Consider the following 16,080-nt stretch of genomic DNA (forward strand, 5'->3'; position numbering starts at 1 on the left):
CTCCACACTGCCGGAGTTGGACTATAATTTACCCGAGGGCAGAGATAGCGTGGGTTTGGTGGTTCCCTTCTGTATCTCCAATACCTGGCTCCTGTCCGGCACGTAACGAGATCTCTGTACGTGTTTGTTGACTCACTGACTGACCTGCTGAGGGAGACGAACCTTAACATCCTGGAAGCTCTGCTCAGGCTCTGGCCCTTGGAAATATAGGGCCTGTCCCCTCGCAATTATTCTTCCTATTCTCTTCCGGGCAGGCACTTTGTTGATGATCTTGTCTCAAAAGAGCAGTGAAAAATTCCAGAGCAAGGGCCTGGACTGAGACGGGCTTGCGTTCAGGTCTCCAGCCCTGAGCACGAGTGTTCCCACCTAAATTCCTCAGTTCTGGCAACAGCAGCTAGCAACAAGCAACCGGCTGAGATCCTAGCAACAGGTCGTGGCAGAGATGTTTACCTCTCTCACGAAGTAAGGGGCCCAGGCCATCTCCTACCCAGAACCCAAGGGGTTTTCTTGGGCAAGCTGTCCCTGAAATGGGGATCCGGCCCTCTCTCCCTCTTCCTCTTGCCACCTCCCATCCTCCACTCCTTAACAGAAAAGCAAAATACATCTGCACCTGCAGCCCTGCTGAGGCCCCCTTCTGCCCACATTTCAAGTAGAGGGTGGAGGCTCAGATTCGTGCTTTCTCACAGGGGCCCCAGCCTGAAGGATGCTGGGCGGAGCCAGACTAGCTGCTCAACAGGTCAGCTGGCTGCTAGGGGTTGCTTAGTGCTTCTGCAGGGACAAGACAGAGACTGGCATGGAGCAGGGGAAGCAGCTGGCTGGCCTCATCCTGGCCGTCACTCTTCTTCAAGGTAAGGGGTTCTGGCAGCCTGGAGGAAGGCTCAGGGGAAGAGATCATCACCAGGGGGGAAACAATATTGGGATCTCTAACCTCAAGCCTACCAGAGCCATCACATTAGAATTCCGAGAAGGAAGGGCAAAAATAAAGCCTCTTACTGTTCTTTGCCAGAGAGAAGCAGTGTCCCTTGAGAGATATGGGGTCCCTGTCCCTTCAGAAGTGAAAACAGAGGACTTTACAGGCTAGAGAGAGGACCCGGATGCCGCCATCTTAGGTCGAATGTAGCCCCAAAGGGCACAGGGCAGGAACCTGAAGAGAAAAAGTATGTGTTCCTTAACGCAGAGCTGGAGTGAGGAGCAGACAGACAGATAAGGCATTTGCTCACTCGGTTGCTCAGCTGGTCAACTGGTCAACACATATGAGTGAGATCCTATTACATAACAGGCTAGAAGGATGTAAGGATGAATAAAAACCTCTGCCCTAGTGAGCTTATAGTCTAACTGGAGAGAGAAGCTTCAGTGTCACCAGATTGAATGTAAGGTGCAGTAAAGGGTGCCTGTATGAATATGCAGTTGGAAATAAACAATAGGAAGTGGATGAACTGGGTCAATGCCTGGAATCTGGACTAGAGCTTGTTCTCCACATACCGGGGGGAGGCTAAAACCACAAAAGTTGTTGAAATCACACAAGTACAATGTGAGATCCCCAAAGAAGAGGAGTGAGGATGGAACTGAGAAGATATTAACCTTTCACGGGTCATTAGAGAAACACATCTCGAAGAAGAGATAAGAGGATGATCACAGGGCTGGAATAACCAGATGAGGGCAATACCATCGAAAACCAAAGGAGTAGAGAGCTTCCAGAAGGAAAGGATCACCAAGAGTATGAAATATTATAGAAAGGTCTGCTGATAGAATATATTTAAAAGTTTCAATCTGTGGAATTTGGCAAAATAAAGGAGGGCCATGCCTGATTTATAACAGTTTCAGTGAGGTAGTGTGAGAGTGGAAACTGAATGGAAACATGTAGAAGACACAGGGCAGGTGATAAAGTGCACCAAATGCAAACCATTCTTTGTTTCTTTTTTCAAGAATTTTCAGTTTGTTTGTTTGTTTGTTTGTTTGTTTGTTTCTTTCTTTCTTTCTTTCTTTCTATGTTTTTATTTATTTTTGAGACAGAGAGAGACAGAGCATGAGCAGGGGAGGGGCAGAGAGAGAGAGAGGGACACAGGATCTGAAACAGGCTCCAGGCTCTGAGCCGTCAGCACAGAGCCCGACGCGGGGCTCGAACTCACAGACTGTGAGATCATGACCCGAGCTGAAGTCGGATGCTTAACCGACTGAGCCACCCAGGCACCCCCAGACTATTCTTTAAAGATGTTTGGATGAGGAGAGTTTAAGTGGTAAGTAGAAAAGGAAATAGGGTCTTAGATGAACTATTTTTGAGTGTGAGAGAAATTTGAGCACGTTTCTAGGCGGAAGGAAACGATAGTAGACCAAGGTCCTGGAGTTGATGTTGGAAGGATGGAGTCAAGAGTGGGCTCAAGGATGCAGAGAAGACAACCTTACCATGTGAGACGAAGAGAAAGGAAGATGGCTTTACTCATGGGTAGGCATGTAGATGGAAAGGAAGCCAGAGGCATCTACATTCTCAGTGAACTAAGTGGAAGGCAAAGCCACTTGCTGAAACCAAGCTGGGTGATGGCTGAGCGGGGCACTTGAAGAAGACAAGCCACCAGTGAGCTGTGTGAACTTGGACAATGCCTCCTCTCTGGGGCTCTGTTGGCTCACTAGTCAACCTAGGAAATGTGGCTACATGAGCTCTCAAATCCTAAAAAGGAGTAAGACTCAGAGAAGCAAGATCAAAAGATGTCAGCAATCAGGTGGACCCTCTCTCCTATAAAATCTGAGTTAGAATGAGGGACCTCTTTGTCCCTCCCATGGTGACCAGGTGGTCGGGAAGAAAGGCTAGCAAGAAATCTTAACGGTTTGCTTGCTTTCCTTTTTTTTTTAATTCAATCATCCAGTCATTCATGCATTCATTCAACAAATGTAAAGCTCTGACCATGTTCCACATACTGTATTAGGTACTATTAGTAATCCGTTCAGTCCTGCTAGAAGGTTCTAAAACAGCTGATTCCTTCCAACCGTTTCCATCATACCTTTTTTTCCCATCATACTTCACTTCTGCCCTATCTGTCCCCGTCACACGCTCTACATCTAGACGCACTACCTCTCTGTCCTTTTCCAACCCGTGTCTTTGCTCGTCTCTTCTTTCTTCCCAGAATGCTCTTCTCTGTCCGGTGAATTCCTAATCATTCTTTGAGGCCCAGCCAAACATCACCTTCTCTGTTAAGGTTTCCCTGTCCCTCACTCTTGGGCAAAATCAATCGCTTCTACCCCCTTTCATAGGCACTCATGGAAGCACTAAAGATAATTGACAAATTCTATTCTATTAATTACATACATATTTATTTTTTCTACTTCACTGTAAACCCTTTGGAAGCAGCAAGTTAGTTCTTCTATTACAGTCTTTTTTTTTCCACCCTGATTAATCATGCCAGGTACGTAACAGTGCTTAGTTCATGTTTGGACTAAACTCATTTGAGTTGAATTCCCGTGTCAGTGCTCTGTAGTACATCTACCATACAACTCTACTACCCTGAGTTTTGAGACAGATTTGAGGGCTATTGAATACCTACCTCCCCTATGGCATCCAGGGTTTCTACAAAAAAACGGATCACCAAGGCTGAGGATTCTAGAAGTACGTACTTTAAAAAGTCTTTACTTAGTGTAGGGGTGGCTGGGTGGCTCAGTCAGTTAAGGGTCTCTTGATTTCATCTCAGATCATGATCTCACAGTTCGTGGGATTGACTCCCAGGTTGAGCTCCGTGCTGTTAGTACGGAGCTTGCTTGGGACCCTCTCTCTCTCTCTCCCTCTCTCTGCCCCTCCCCTGCTCACACTCTCTCTCACTCTCTCAAAATAAATAAACAAACATTTCTTTAAAAAGGTCTTTAGTTGGTAGGGGTGCCTGGGTGGCTCAGTTGGTTAAGCGTCCGACTTCAGTCAGGTCATGATCTCGCGGTCCATGAGTTCAAGCCCCGCATCAGGCTCTGTGCTGACAGCTCAGAGCCTGGAGCCTGCTTCAGATTCTGCGTCTCCCTCTCTCTGGCCCTCCCCCAGTCATGCTCTGTCTCTCTCTGTCTCAAAAATAAACAAACATTAAAAAAGAACTTTTTAAAAGGGGGGGCTTTAGTTGGTGTAAGCCCGCGTTTGGCCAGAACTTTAGCTGCTAAAAAAAAATAGAGCATTCCAGACTACACAGGCAATACCCTTATGAATATTGCAGTACCGTTCTGACGCTAATCATCCAGAGTTAATATCAGACTCCACAGGTTAAGGGCACACTGTCCCCAACAAGACTGCCCTCATTTTAAATTCCAGGCACAAGTTCAGAGGTTCCCACACCACCTACACTTCTGACACACGGGGTACAAATCTGGAGGGTTCCCAGATTTGATAATATGTTAGAACAACGCACGGAACTCGGGAAAGTGCCGCATTTACTATTACAGTTTTAGTATAAAAAATAAAATCATGATTCTCCATGAAGAAGCACATAAAGTAAAGTCTGAGAGGGCCCTGAACACAGAGCTTCTGTGCTTTCTCCCTGTGGAATCAGAGTACATCACCCTCCTAATACATTGTGTTGACCAACAAGGAAGTTCCACTGAGGTTTTCGGTTGTTGTTGTTGTTGTTGTTGTTTAATTTTGTTTATTTGAGACAGAGAGAGCGTGTGAGCATGGGAGAGGGGCAGAGGGAGAGAGAGAGAGAGAGAGAGAGAGTCTCAAGCAGGCTCCCTGCTCGGCACGGAGCCTAACATGAGGCTCAATCTCACGACCCTGGGATCATGACCCAACCTAAAATCAAGAGTCAGACGTTCAACTGACTGAGCCACCCAGGTGCCTGTGCACTGAGTTTTTATTGGGGTTTCATGACATAGGTATAATTGATTGAATAATTGGCCATGTGACGGAACTCAATCTCCAGCCCCCTTCCCTTCCAGGGCTCAAAGTCCTAGATTACATGGTTCTTGACCAGCCCTATCCTGAGTCATCTCATTAGCATAAACTCATATATGGTCCAAAAGCCCACTAAGAATAACAGACAATCCTATCGCTCATGAAATTCCAAGGCTTTAGAAACTCCCTCCCAGGAATCCAGGACAAACACCAGACACATTATTATACAGCACCCTGAATTCAATTTGATGATTTAGGCTACACTTCAATGAAATAAGTATAAATACCATCCACTCCCGTAGATTAGGATCTCTCTCTATCTTGGCCTCAAATGACTATGGAAATGCTACCTCAGGGCATCTGAATGACTCTATGCCCAGCTAATCCGCTCTCTGCCTTCTATCTCTACAGGTACTCTGGCCCAGTCAAAACAAGGTAGGGTGCATGGCTTCTTTCTGTCCTCAAGTCTCATAGAAATATGGTTCCTACCATAGTGGTCCTACAGGAGTGAGTGATGGAAGGGATGGGATGATGAATGATAAATAGCAAATCTCTCGTTGCCTTCCAGATGAGTGGCCAGTCACGAACAGGCAGTTTTCCTGTAGCTAAGCGATTCATTCTCTAGTTCTTGGAGTGGAAACAGGACACTAGCAGCTACGGCCTATTCAAAGTGAGACTCATGAACCAACAGCATTAGCATCACCTGGGAGATGCCACATTGCAATCCCTTCCCAGAACTACTAAATGGAACCTGAAATTCTCACTAGATCCCCATGTGATCCATGTGCACATTAAACTTTGAGAAGCACTGCTGTAATGGTCTGGTCCTGATACCCCAGGGCAGGGAGAATTCCAGAGGAGAGACCCTTAACAGACCATGGCTTTTTCCCTTTTCAGAAATTCCTGTGGTAAGAGTAAACAGCGATCGAGAAGATGGTTCGGTACTTCTGACTTGTGAGTCACCAGACGAAGATGTCAAATGGTTTCAAGATGGGAAGGAAATGACGCCCCACAAAAAGAATAAAAATATACAGAATCTGGGAAGCAGTATCAAGGACCCTCGAGGGATATATTGGTGTCAAGGATCCAAGAACCGCTCAAGAACACTCCAACTGTATTTCAGAAGTATGTAATCCCCTTCGGTTTGTTTGTCCTACAATTAATCAGTACTTGCTGTTCTGGCGGGCTTCCTGCCCCCGGGTGGGCGAGTATGGAAATAGACACGAAACCATTCTGGCTCTCTTAATCTCAGCTTGCCTCTTTTTGAATATAACAACACAGTTCCCCCAATCTCCTTGGAAAAGCATAACCGGTCCTATAAAGCCTGGTTTGGTTTTGGATGGACCCCCACGGATTGGAGCAGTCGGCTTTTGCTGCTATAAACTGAGTTGGTGTAGCTAGGGGAGACAGAGGAGATTATAAGGTGAGCGGCAATCAAATGTAGAAGGCAGTTGACCACGGAGAAGAAGATCTGATCTTCCTTCTATTTCATATAGTTCCTGGTGGTAAGACTACATGGGCTTGCTTCCCCAGGACACCTGGGCCATAGAAGGACATCAAGAAGTATTGCATTCTTGGGGCGCCTGGGTGGCGCAGTCGGTTAAGCGTCCGACTTCAGCCAGGTCACGATCTCGCGGTCCGGGAGTTCGAGCCCCGCGTCGGGCTCTGGGCTGATGGCTCAGAGCCTGGAGCCTGTTTCCGATTCTGTGTCTCCCTCTCTCTCTGCCCCTCCCCGGTTCATACTCTGTCTCTCTCTGTCCCAAAAATAAATAAACGTTGAAAAAAAAAATTAAAAAAAAAAAAAAAGAAGTATTGCATTCTTAGTACAGGTGTCCTCCCAGGCGATTCCTTTCCATACCATGCACAGAGGAATCTGCAACCCTAAATATAGGCATTATCACTTGTAGGCAAGAGAAAAAGATTCAGAAGAACCACTTTCACACCCTGAAGGACCTTGTCCCTCCCTTTCCCCACAGTGTGTCAGAACTGCATTGAACTAAGCGGAGCCACCATATCCGGCTTTGTCTTCACTGAGATCATCAGCATTTTCTTCCTTGCTGTTGGGGTCTACTTCATTGCTGGACAGGATGGAGTTCGCCAGTCAAGAGGTAAGAAGAAGGTTCTTGAATGAGAGAGGAGGCCACCTAGGACCCTCAGTTTCCTTCCTACCGACATAGACCCAATAGAAGAGACGAGGTAGGCATGCGTTGTGGACGCGCACAGTTGGGTGAAAAGGACACCGCTTTTTCACAGCATGCATGCCCGTCACAAGATCCACCTCCCTCTGGTTTTCCTCTGTGTTTTTAAAAAACTCTTCACTGTCGTAAAACCTACATATAGAACAATGCATGAGTGACAAGCATACAGCTAAACAAAGCAAACACACTCATGAATCCAACACCCAGTTCAAGACCGAGAATATTACCAACACCCTAGAAGTCCCCTCTGTGGTCAATTCCGGCCTCTCCCTAGCCCTCAAAGTGAGCACTATCCTGACTTCTAACAGCATTGATTAATTTTGCCTGTTTTCACTCCTTATGTCAGTGGACTCATACAGCAGATACTCGCGTGTGTGTTTCTTTCACTCAAAAACATGCTTGTGAGATCCATCTGTATTCTCGTATGAAGATGTATTTCACTAATTCTCACTGCTAGCTAGTACTCTAGTGTGTGAATAGAACCCAATTTATTAGCCACTCTACTTTGAGTGTTTTGTTTATTTTTTGTGCAGCTTCGGACAAGCAGACTCTGTTGTCCAATGACCAGCTCTACCAGGTAAGGGAAGGGGAAGTGAAAGAGACATTGCTACAATTCGGGGTAAAATTTGGAGGGGGGGGGACAAGTTATTTGGAGGATACCGTACAGATAAGGAACTACTTAGGGCATACCAGATGATCACATAGTTACCCTTTGAGTAGAACGGATGAAAGAAAAAGAAGGGTTGAAAGAGACTGAGGTCAGGATCTAGTGAGAAAAAGTTGAAGGACACGCTGACAGGGACACACAAAGAAACTGTATACAGAGCCTCCCTTCCCCCTTGTCCCGTCTCCACCCCCAGGACAGGGAAGCACCCCCTCCAAAGGCTTGCACGTGAAAAAGCATTCAATAAATATGCATCAAATTAATTCAGAGAGGGGGAGTGAAGATGAGTTTATGACCGTGCTGTCCTTTTTAGCCCCTCAAGGATCGGGAAAATGACCATTACAGCCACCTTCAAGGAAAACAATTGAGGAAAAATTGAACTCAGGACTCAAAGTAGGTGTGTTCTTCTATACCAATTCTAAGAAAATACCTTTCCTTTACCTGCCCTTCCGACTGCTGCCAAGTCTGTCTCCTTTCCCCAACCAGCTCTAAAGCTTAGGGGAGAGTGGGTGACTGATAATTCTCTGTGGTGCGGGACTGCTCTGTGCATTGTAGGGTTTTGAGCAGCATCCCTGGCCTCTGTCTGCCAGATGCCAGTGGTGCCCCCAGCCGTAACAATCAAAAATATCTCCACATAGGGACGTCTGGGTGGCTCAGTTGGTTAAGCTTCCAACTCTGTGTTGACAGCTCAGAGCCTAGAGCCCGCTTTGGATTCTGTGTCTCCCCTCTCTTTCTGCCCCTCCCCTGCTCGCTTGCCCTCTCTCTCAAAAATAAATAAACCTTACTTTTTTTTCTTTTTTTTTTTTTTTTTAATCTCCAGATATTTCAAATGTCTCCTCCAGGGCAAAATCACCTTTTGTTAAGAACCACTGACCTCTATTAACTTTCAATCAACCAATCAATCAATCAGAAGTTCTGATCCAATCAAGCAGGAAAAGTGTCTATCAGGAAAACAAGACCCAAGCATTATTTGGTTTTCTGAACCCACCCCAATTTTTCTTTTTTCAATCCAGGTGTCCTCCCTTCTGGATAGGTCTCAGGAACATAGCAATACGTTTTGGAGCACTCCTAGCTGAGAGAATCTCAGCCCTAAATCTAGATTCAAGTTTCCCAAAGGCGACAAATGGAGAAGAAAGGCCATCAGAACAAATTTGGATTTTTCTCAAAATCAAACAAAATTAAAGGAAAATCATATGTGTGGTGTTGCAGGAGCGCCACCTATTGGAAGGTAGTTTTTCTGTAAAAGAAAATTGAAAAGATCTAATAACCCCCTCTATTTGAATATTATTTTTTAAAGTTTTAATTTTTGTTTACTTTTTATGTGTGTCATAATTTACTTGGTTTAAATATGCAGTGAAAGGTCTCCCTCCACCTCTATCCCCAGCCATTCAGCTGTCCTCTCCAGAGACAAAACAACATACTAGTTTCATATGAGGTGTTATAAATCAGAGTATTCTAGGCATACACAAGCAAACTCTTAAGTACACATTATTCTCCCTTTCCCTATTTTTCACACCAATGGTATCATACTATCTACATCTTGCACTTTCACCTAATAAAACCCTAAGATTGATGCAGCTGGGTGGCTCAGTCAGTTGAGCATCTGACTTTTCATCTCAGCTCAGGTTATGATCTCATGGTTCATGAGTTCAAGCCCCACGTTGGGCTCTGTGCTGACAGCGTGAAGCCTGCTTGGGATTCTCCCTCTCTCTCTCTCTCTCTCTCTCTCTCTGCCCCAACCTCTCTCTCTCTGTCTCTCTGTCTCTCTCAAAATAGATAAATAAACTTTTTTAAAAAATAACCTTAAGATTATTTCATATGAATAAGTAAAGGAACTTTTTTTTTAATGCAGCCACGTTGTACAGATACGCTATATTTTATTTAACCAATGCTCTACTGATGGACATTTAAGTTGCTTCCAATATTTTGTTCTTACGATGCTGTAATGACTAACATTGTATAAGTGTCATCTAAAAAAAATAATTGTATTGAGGTATAGTTTACATACCATAAAATTCACTCATTTTAAGCAATTTCTCCTGTTCTCCGTGTTAGAGAATTTACTCAATTGTACCATCATCACCATAAACCAGTTGTAGAACATTTTCATTGCCTTTCTTCAGATTCCTTGTGCTGTTTCCAGTCATTCCCTGTTCCCACCCTCAGCCCCAGGCGATGACTATTATCTTTTCTGTAGCATCAGATTTGCCTTTTCTGGACATTTCATATAAATGGAATTATACAAGCTGCTCTGGACATTCTCATGTTAATCTTTGTGTGGGTGTCTTCATTTTTCTCGGGTTGATTCATGGGTGTGAAGAATTGCTAGGTTGTATGGTAAATCTCTGTTTAGCTTTTTAAGAAACTCCCCGTACCATTTTACATGCCCACTAGCAATGGGTGAGGGTTTCTGTTTCTCCACATCCTCACCAATATTTGTTACTATATATTTTTTTAGTATAGCCATTCTCGTAGGTATAAAATGGTATTTACTGGACCTTTAATTTGCATTTCTCTAATGACTAATGATGTTGAACATCATTTCACATGCTTATTAGCCTTTCTTACATCTTTCGTGAAATGTCTATTCAAATCTTTTTTTTTTTTTTAGTTTTTTTTTTTTGTCTCACTGTTGAAAGAGTTCTTATATATTTTGAATACAAGTCTTTTATTACAAGACATTATTTGGAAATACATCTACCAGTCTGCGGCTTGCCTTCTCATTCTCTTCATGGTGACTTTTGAAGCACAAAGAAATCTTAATTTTGATGAAGTCCATTTTATCCATTTTTTCTCTTATGGATTGGGCTTTTGGTATCATGTCTAAGAACTCTTTGCCAAACCCAAGATCACAAAGATTTCTTCTATGTCTTCTTTTTACAGTTAAAATTTCCATAGTTTTAGTTGTGACATTTGAACATGCTTAAGACTATTTTTTTAAAAATTTTTTTTTCAACGTTTATTTATTTCTGGGACAGAGAGAGACAGAGCATGAACGGGGGAGGGGCAGAGAGAGAGGGAGACACAGAATCGGAAACAGGCTCCAGGCTCTGAGCCATCAGTCCAGAGCCCGACGCGGGGCTCGAACTCACGGACCGCGAGATCGTGACCTGGCTGAAGTCGGACGCTTAACCGACTGCGCCACCCAGGCGCCCCTGCTTAAGACTATTTGTAACAAATACAAATAAATGAAATTTGGATTCTGTAATGTGTTTGCACTTGCAATTTTATTAAATATTGCCAAATTGCACTTAATGGAGGTTGGACCAGTATATACTCCTAATAATAATAATGGAGAGTGTCTTTTACTCCATACTTTTTGAGCTTTGCCAATCTGATAAGTTAAATATAGCATCTCAGTGTAGTTTTAATTTACATTCTTCTTATAAAAAATGAGAGCCACGAGTTTTTCCCTCTCATGATATATAGGCTCATATCTTTTTATCTTTTTCTTATTGACTTGCAACAGCTCTTTACATATGTGGGAAACTAGATCTTTTGTCTGTGATATTAGTTGCAAATATTTTTCCAACTTTGGTATTTGTTCTTTGACTTAATGATGATTGGTTTTCTGTGCACATTTTACAAATATCTGCATATAATGCAGAATTCATTGGTCTTTTATGGCTTCTAGGTTGTTTCCTTTTTTTTTTTTTTTTTTTTTTTTTTGAGAGTCTGGATGACTTTATTCTTTAAATGGTTTTACCGTTTTCATAGCTCCAGGTGAGACTGAGAGCACTGACCCGGGCTATCCCTCTCTCCATTGTCTGACCAGTCACAGAGAGAAGCCAACAGGATGCTGGCAGAGTCTGACGGCCCTTCTGGGGATGGAGCTAAAGGGGCCTCCCCCAGTCAGGGGGTACTTGAGCTCAGCTGCAGTGGGCAACAAAATGGGGTCGACAGATAGGTGACAGAGAGCTTCAGATTACCTCACAGGGTTGGACAAGGGCTAGGGATGGGACGCAGGGACCCTCGGGGGCTCACAACAATTACTGACCTAAGGAAGGGCCTAGGAGAGGGAAAGGTGAAGAGCTTGTGGGGAGGGACAGAGCAATTCAAAGGAGGGCACAGAAGAACTTCTTCTCCCAGAAGAGGTTCTCCAAAGTGGGCACAGGGGTGATGAGGGGATCCTCGCAGGAGTGGGCATCACAGTAAGCCATCAAGTCTGCTGCTGCCTTGAACACCTTTATCTGGCACAAGGTGGCTTCACTCTTAAGCTGTTCCACCATCTTGTGGGATTGCTCAGTACTCATTGTGCTGTTCACAGGAGTCTCCACTTTCATCCTGAGGCCACCGGCAGCGAGGGCCCTGTGGAGTAGTCAGTGGGGTGCACAAAACCTGCCTGAGATGGGTGCCCCACCTTGCAGGAAATTGCACCTGAAAGTATCTACTGCGGCAGCAGAAACAGCTGATAGAAAGAAGGCCACTGGGGAGGGTCAGGGCACAGGTCCCTCGAGGGCTGGACCCAGTTCCTGTAGCTCAAGCACTCTAGGCTGTTTCCTATTTAGAAAGATCTTCCCCATTTTAAGATTATTCTTTTAAGAATTTTTTCCTATGAATTCCACCAGCATTTTTATGGTGTCGTTTCATACGTTTAAATCTTTGATCCATCTTGAATTAATTTTAATGCAAAGGCCAAATATATTGACTAATTTTTAAACTGTATAGCTATCCAGTTATTCCAAAACTATTTTTTTTAAGTTTATTTATTTATTTTGAGAGAGACAGATTCAGCATGAGACGGGGAGGGGCAGAGAGAGAGGGAGAATCCCAAGCAGGCTCTTCACTGTCACCGCAGAGCCCAACGAGGGTCTTGAACCTATGAACATGAGATCATGACCTGAGCAGAAACCAAGAAGTGGACCCCTAACCAACTGAGCCACCCAGGTGCCCCTTGGAACTATTTTTTGAATGATCCATCTTGTGCCTATTGATTTTAAGTGGTGTCACCACTCCAATTTCACCAGACAAGTACATTTACAGTGTTGTGCAACCATCACCACTATCCATTTCAAGGACTTTTCATCATCTCAACCTCTGTACCCATTAAACAATAATTCCCCATTCTTCCCTTCCCCCCAGCTCCTAATAACCTCTATTCTGCTTTTCTATGTCTATGAATTTGTCTATGCTAGGTACCACATATAAATGGAATTACACAATATTTGCCCTTTTGTCTCTGGCTGATTTCACATAACAATGTTTTCAAAGTTTACCCATGTTACAGCATGTATTAGAATTTCAGACTTTTTAAGGCTGCATAACAGTCAATTGCAGGGATATACCACATTTTGTTTATTCATTCATTCGTCCCTGGACATTTTGGGTTGTTTCCACCTTTTGGCTAGTATGAATAATTTTGCTACGAACATTGGTGTACAAGTACTTGTTTGAGTCTCTGCCTTCAATTCTTTGAGGTTTATACCCAGCAGTGGAATTTATTGCATCATATGGTAATTCTATGTTTAACTATTTGAGGAACCACCAAAAATTTCCCCAAAGTGCTGCACTGTTTTACATTCCCATCAGCAACGCTCAAGGGTTGCTATTTCTTCTCGACAACAACACATATTTTCCTTTTTTTCTTTTTCTTTTTTTTTCCTTTTTTCTTTCTATTTATTTATTTACTTATTTATTTTGGTAATAGGCTTCTTCCTAAAGAATGTGAGGTGTTATTTCATTGCAGTTTCAATTTGCATTTCCCGAATTAGCGACATTGAGCATCTTTTCGTGTGCTTATTGGCCATTTGTATATCCTCCTTGGAGAAATGTCGATTCAAGTCCATTGCCCATTTTTGAATCACATTGTGTGGAGTTTTTGTTGTTGAGTTGTAGACGTTCTTTATATATTTTGGATGTGAATCCTTTGTCGGATATATGATTGACAAATATTGTGTTTCATTCTATGAATTGTCTTTTCACTTGCACTCTTGAAAAGTATGCTGCTTTCACAGCCTTTGTGTACCTCAAAGTAACCTTGTAGCATGCATATTGACACTTTACAGCAAGAAAAACAAAATCCAAAGCTACCGTATCTTAGCACACTGCCTGACACCTAATAAGAGCTCAAAATTTTATGTTATTATTATTGTTGTTATTGCTGTTGTTGCCTCATAGATAATAATAATCTATGAAGAGCAACAGAAGCCGCTTCAAAAAGGCACGACACTCGTATTTCACCAAGCTCCAGGCGGCCCCGCGGACACCCCACCTCCCCCAATGCTGTCTTTCTCAGCCCCTCCTCCAGCCCGGCCCCGCCCCCCGGGAGCCCAGAGGGACTTCCGCCCCGCCCACCAGGCTGACGCCTGCGCCTTCCGCCCCGCCCACCAGGCTGACGCCTGCGCCGTCGAGATATTTGCGCGCCAGTTCCCCGAGCTGGGCGGCACACCCTGTTTCCGGCGCCCGGATGAGATTCCGCAAGGCCTGGCGCCTGGTCGTGATGTAAGCTCCGGTTGTCGTGCTGAGTCGGAAGTGGGAACCCTTCGGCCGCTAAGACTTCTGTCGTGTCGTCGCTGCTGGCCTTTCAGGCTCTGGTAAGAGAGGAAATAGCTTCAGGGGAGGGGGTCGTTGAGTCTGCGATGGGATATTTTTCTCCTAGTTGAATGCCGCTCCGGGCCTCTGCACTTTTGCCTCCAAATTCCTCCTCCTGTGCTTTCCTGACCCTTGACCCTGTCCTTCATGAACTTCGACTCTGTCTGATTTGGGAACCCTTTACAGTGCCCCCAGCTTCTGGCATCTCTCCCCTTCTTTGCCATTCCCTTCCAGGAAAAGGCCAGAATACTGGCCATGCGTTATCTTTGACTTCCTTCCTCTGGAATGAGCGCCGAGTGGGTGGGTCTCCTTCCTTGCCGCGAATCCCTTATGGAACCTGGAGGGATGACATGTAAAGCGTAGACAGCAAATAGCCAGATACCAAAGAAGGTAATATTGAGCACGGGACGCAGTAATCAAGCCAGCTGAATACATATGGCAAGATGGTGACATTTCTTCAGCCACCTGATCAGTTCACTACTCAGAACTCTCCTGGCACTCTGCTTCGTTCTCCCTCAGTAAAAGGGTGTAGAAGACACTAATAAGATTGCGTAACCACAGCTCGGGAGCTTATATTTGCTGGGTCTTCTCTTTGGGATCAGTTTTTCACTCCCAGAACAAGGATGTGTTTAGTCTCACTGTTTTGCTCTCACATGGGAGTCCTCCTGAGATAAAATGGGACCCAGGAAAGAATGCTGTCGGCTTTTTAACTTGATGAGATCCTTCTAACTTGCTGAAATGTTGTTAGGATCTCTTGCCACATTATCAGGACCTGAAAGGATTTGGGCGTGGAACATATAACAATGAAAACATTTTAATTCTTTTTTGGTTTAATGTATGTATTACTCACCAGGACAGAGACCTTACTGAGTATGGTTTAGTAGAGCTTGATTTTGCCAATCCAGTTTTATGAAGTATTCTACATATTTCTGTTTAAAAGCATTACTAAGTCTGATGTTAAAACATTTGTGTGCTCACCTTTTTAAGAGCTGACATTAGTCCTTAGGGATTAGCAGTACGGTTCATAAACAAAAGATTGAATGGAGGTGGGGGTGAAAGGATTTTTGTAGGACTGAAAATAAGTAGCTGTTATAGATGTAGACCCTTGCAGGGAGTATTATCTGAGTGAATTGTGTTTTTAAGTAGGAAATATTAAAAAGGAATCAAATCCGGGGCACCTGGGTGGCTCAGTCAGTTGAGCGTCCGACTGCTGCTCAGGTCATGATCTCAGTTCGTGGGTTCAAGCCCCACCTCGGGTTCTGTGCTGACAGCTCAGAGTCTGGAGCCTGCTTTGGATTCTGTGTCTTCCTCTCTGTCTGCCCCTGCCCTGCTTGTGTTCTCTCTGTGTCTCAAAAATAAATAAATAAACATTAAAAAAAAAAAAAAAAAGGAATCAAATCCAAAAGCTCTTAAGGGTTGGTGGTGCCACCACCAACAGGATGGTGCTGTATCTCTGTATGGCAGTTGAAAACAGAAGATTATAAATAATCCGTGCCATTGAATATTAAAACAAAATATGAGGGTTCCATTTTATCATATCTTTTGGAGTGGGTGATACCTAGGTGCTCTTAACATTTGTGAGACCATTGATCATCTCCACAAAGACTCCCATCAAGTGATCATTCCTCCCTTTTCCTATGAAACTTTTCTGTAAGTGGTTACTCAGTATTTGCCATTTGACTACGACAGTAGCTTGTGCACAGAGTTGAAGTTCATATGAAAAAGATGAACTTAGTGAGGACAGGCAAAAGCTTTTGTTCTTCAAAAAGACACATAGCGGAGATGACAAGAGATTTATTTCCGTCTGTACCCTACACATGCGGAGATAC

General features: G+C 44.0%; 3 protein-coding genes across 8 annotated transcripts in view; 2 read left to right on the forward strand and 1 right to left on the reverse strand.

Annotated features, from left to right (window-relative positions):
- Positions 1-710: 710 nt before the first annotated feature.
- Positions 711-9,965, forward strand: LOC125176524 (T-cell surface glycoprotein CD3 gamma chain). Of its 4 annotated transcripts, none has more exons than XM_047878105.1 (7): positions 711-848; positions 5,270-5,293; positions 5,756-5,983; positions 6,835-6,966; positions 7,590-7,633; positions 8,034-8,117; positions 8,541-9,965. In XM_047878105.1, the coding sequence occupies exons 1-6, from the start codon at positions 794-796 to the stop codon at positions 8,097-8,099; spliced, it is 549 nt and encodes a 182-aa protein (XP_047734061.1). In that variant the 5' UTR covers positions 711-793; the 3' UTR covers positions 8,100-8,117; positions 8,541-9,965. The 4 variants fall into 4 exon arrangements, with proteins under 4 accessions (XP_047734061.1, XP_047734063.1, XP_047734062.1 ...); XM_047878107.1 differs by having other exon boundaries at positions 8,734-9,965; XM_047878106.1 differs by having other exon boundaries at positions 8,034-8,113.
- Positions 9,966-11,727: 1,762 nt separating this feature from the next.
- Positions 11,728-12,236, reverse strand: LOC125176527 (guanine nucleotide-binding protein G(I)/G(S)/G(O) subunit gamma-3-like). Its single transcript, XM_047878112.1, has one exon. The coding sequence runs from the start codon at positions 12,001-12,003 to the stop codon at positions 11,776-11,778; it is 228 nt and encodes a 75-aa protein (XP_047734068.1). The 5' UTR covers positions 12,004-12,236; the 3' UTR covers positions 11,728-11,775.
- A 1,827-nt stretch (positions 12,237-14,063) lies between these two features.
- The window catches only part of UBE4A (ubiquitination factor E4A), a 36,136-nt gene continuing 34,119 nt past the window's right edge, over positions 14,064-16,080 (forward strand). The window contains exon 1 of one of the 3 annotated variants that reach the window (XM_047878089.1): positions 14,064-14,253. The gene's annotated coding sequence lies outside the window, so the exon portion shown is untranslated. The remainder of the gene's footprint in view (positions 14,254-16,080) is intronic. The other 2 variants (XR_007156292.1, XM_047878088.1) reach the window with 2 other exon arrangements.

This window comes from Prionailurus viverrinus, chromosome D1 (assembly GCF_022837055.1).
Source record: "Prionailurus viverrinus isolate Anna chromosome D1, UM_Priviv_1.0, whole genome shotgun sequence".
Classification (NCBI taxonomy): Eukaryota; Metazoa; Chordata; class Mammalia; order Carnivora; family Felidae; genus Prionailurus; species Prionailurus viverrinus.

Excerpts from the sequence above, each read along its gene's own strand:
- LOC125176524 (XM_047878105.1), top strand. The coding sequence starts at position 794 with ATGGAGCAGGGGAAGCAGCTGGCTGGCCTCATCCTGGCCGTCACTCTT. Across the intron at positions 6,967-7,589 it reads TGGAGTTCGCCAGTCAAGAG|CTTCGGACAAGCAGACTCTG; the intron begins GTAAGAAGAAGG and ends TTTTTTGTGCAG. Across the intron at positions 7,634-8,033 it reads CCAATGACCAGCTCTACCAG|CCCCTCAAGGATCGGGAAAA; the intron begins GTAAGGGAAGGG and ends TGTCCTTTTTAG.
- LOC125176527 (XM_047878112.1), bottom strand. The coding sequence starts at position 12,003 with ATGAAAGTGGAGACTCCTGTGAACAGCACAATGAGTACTGAGCAATCC.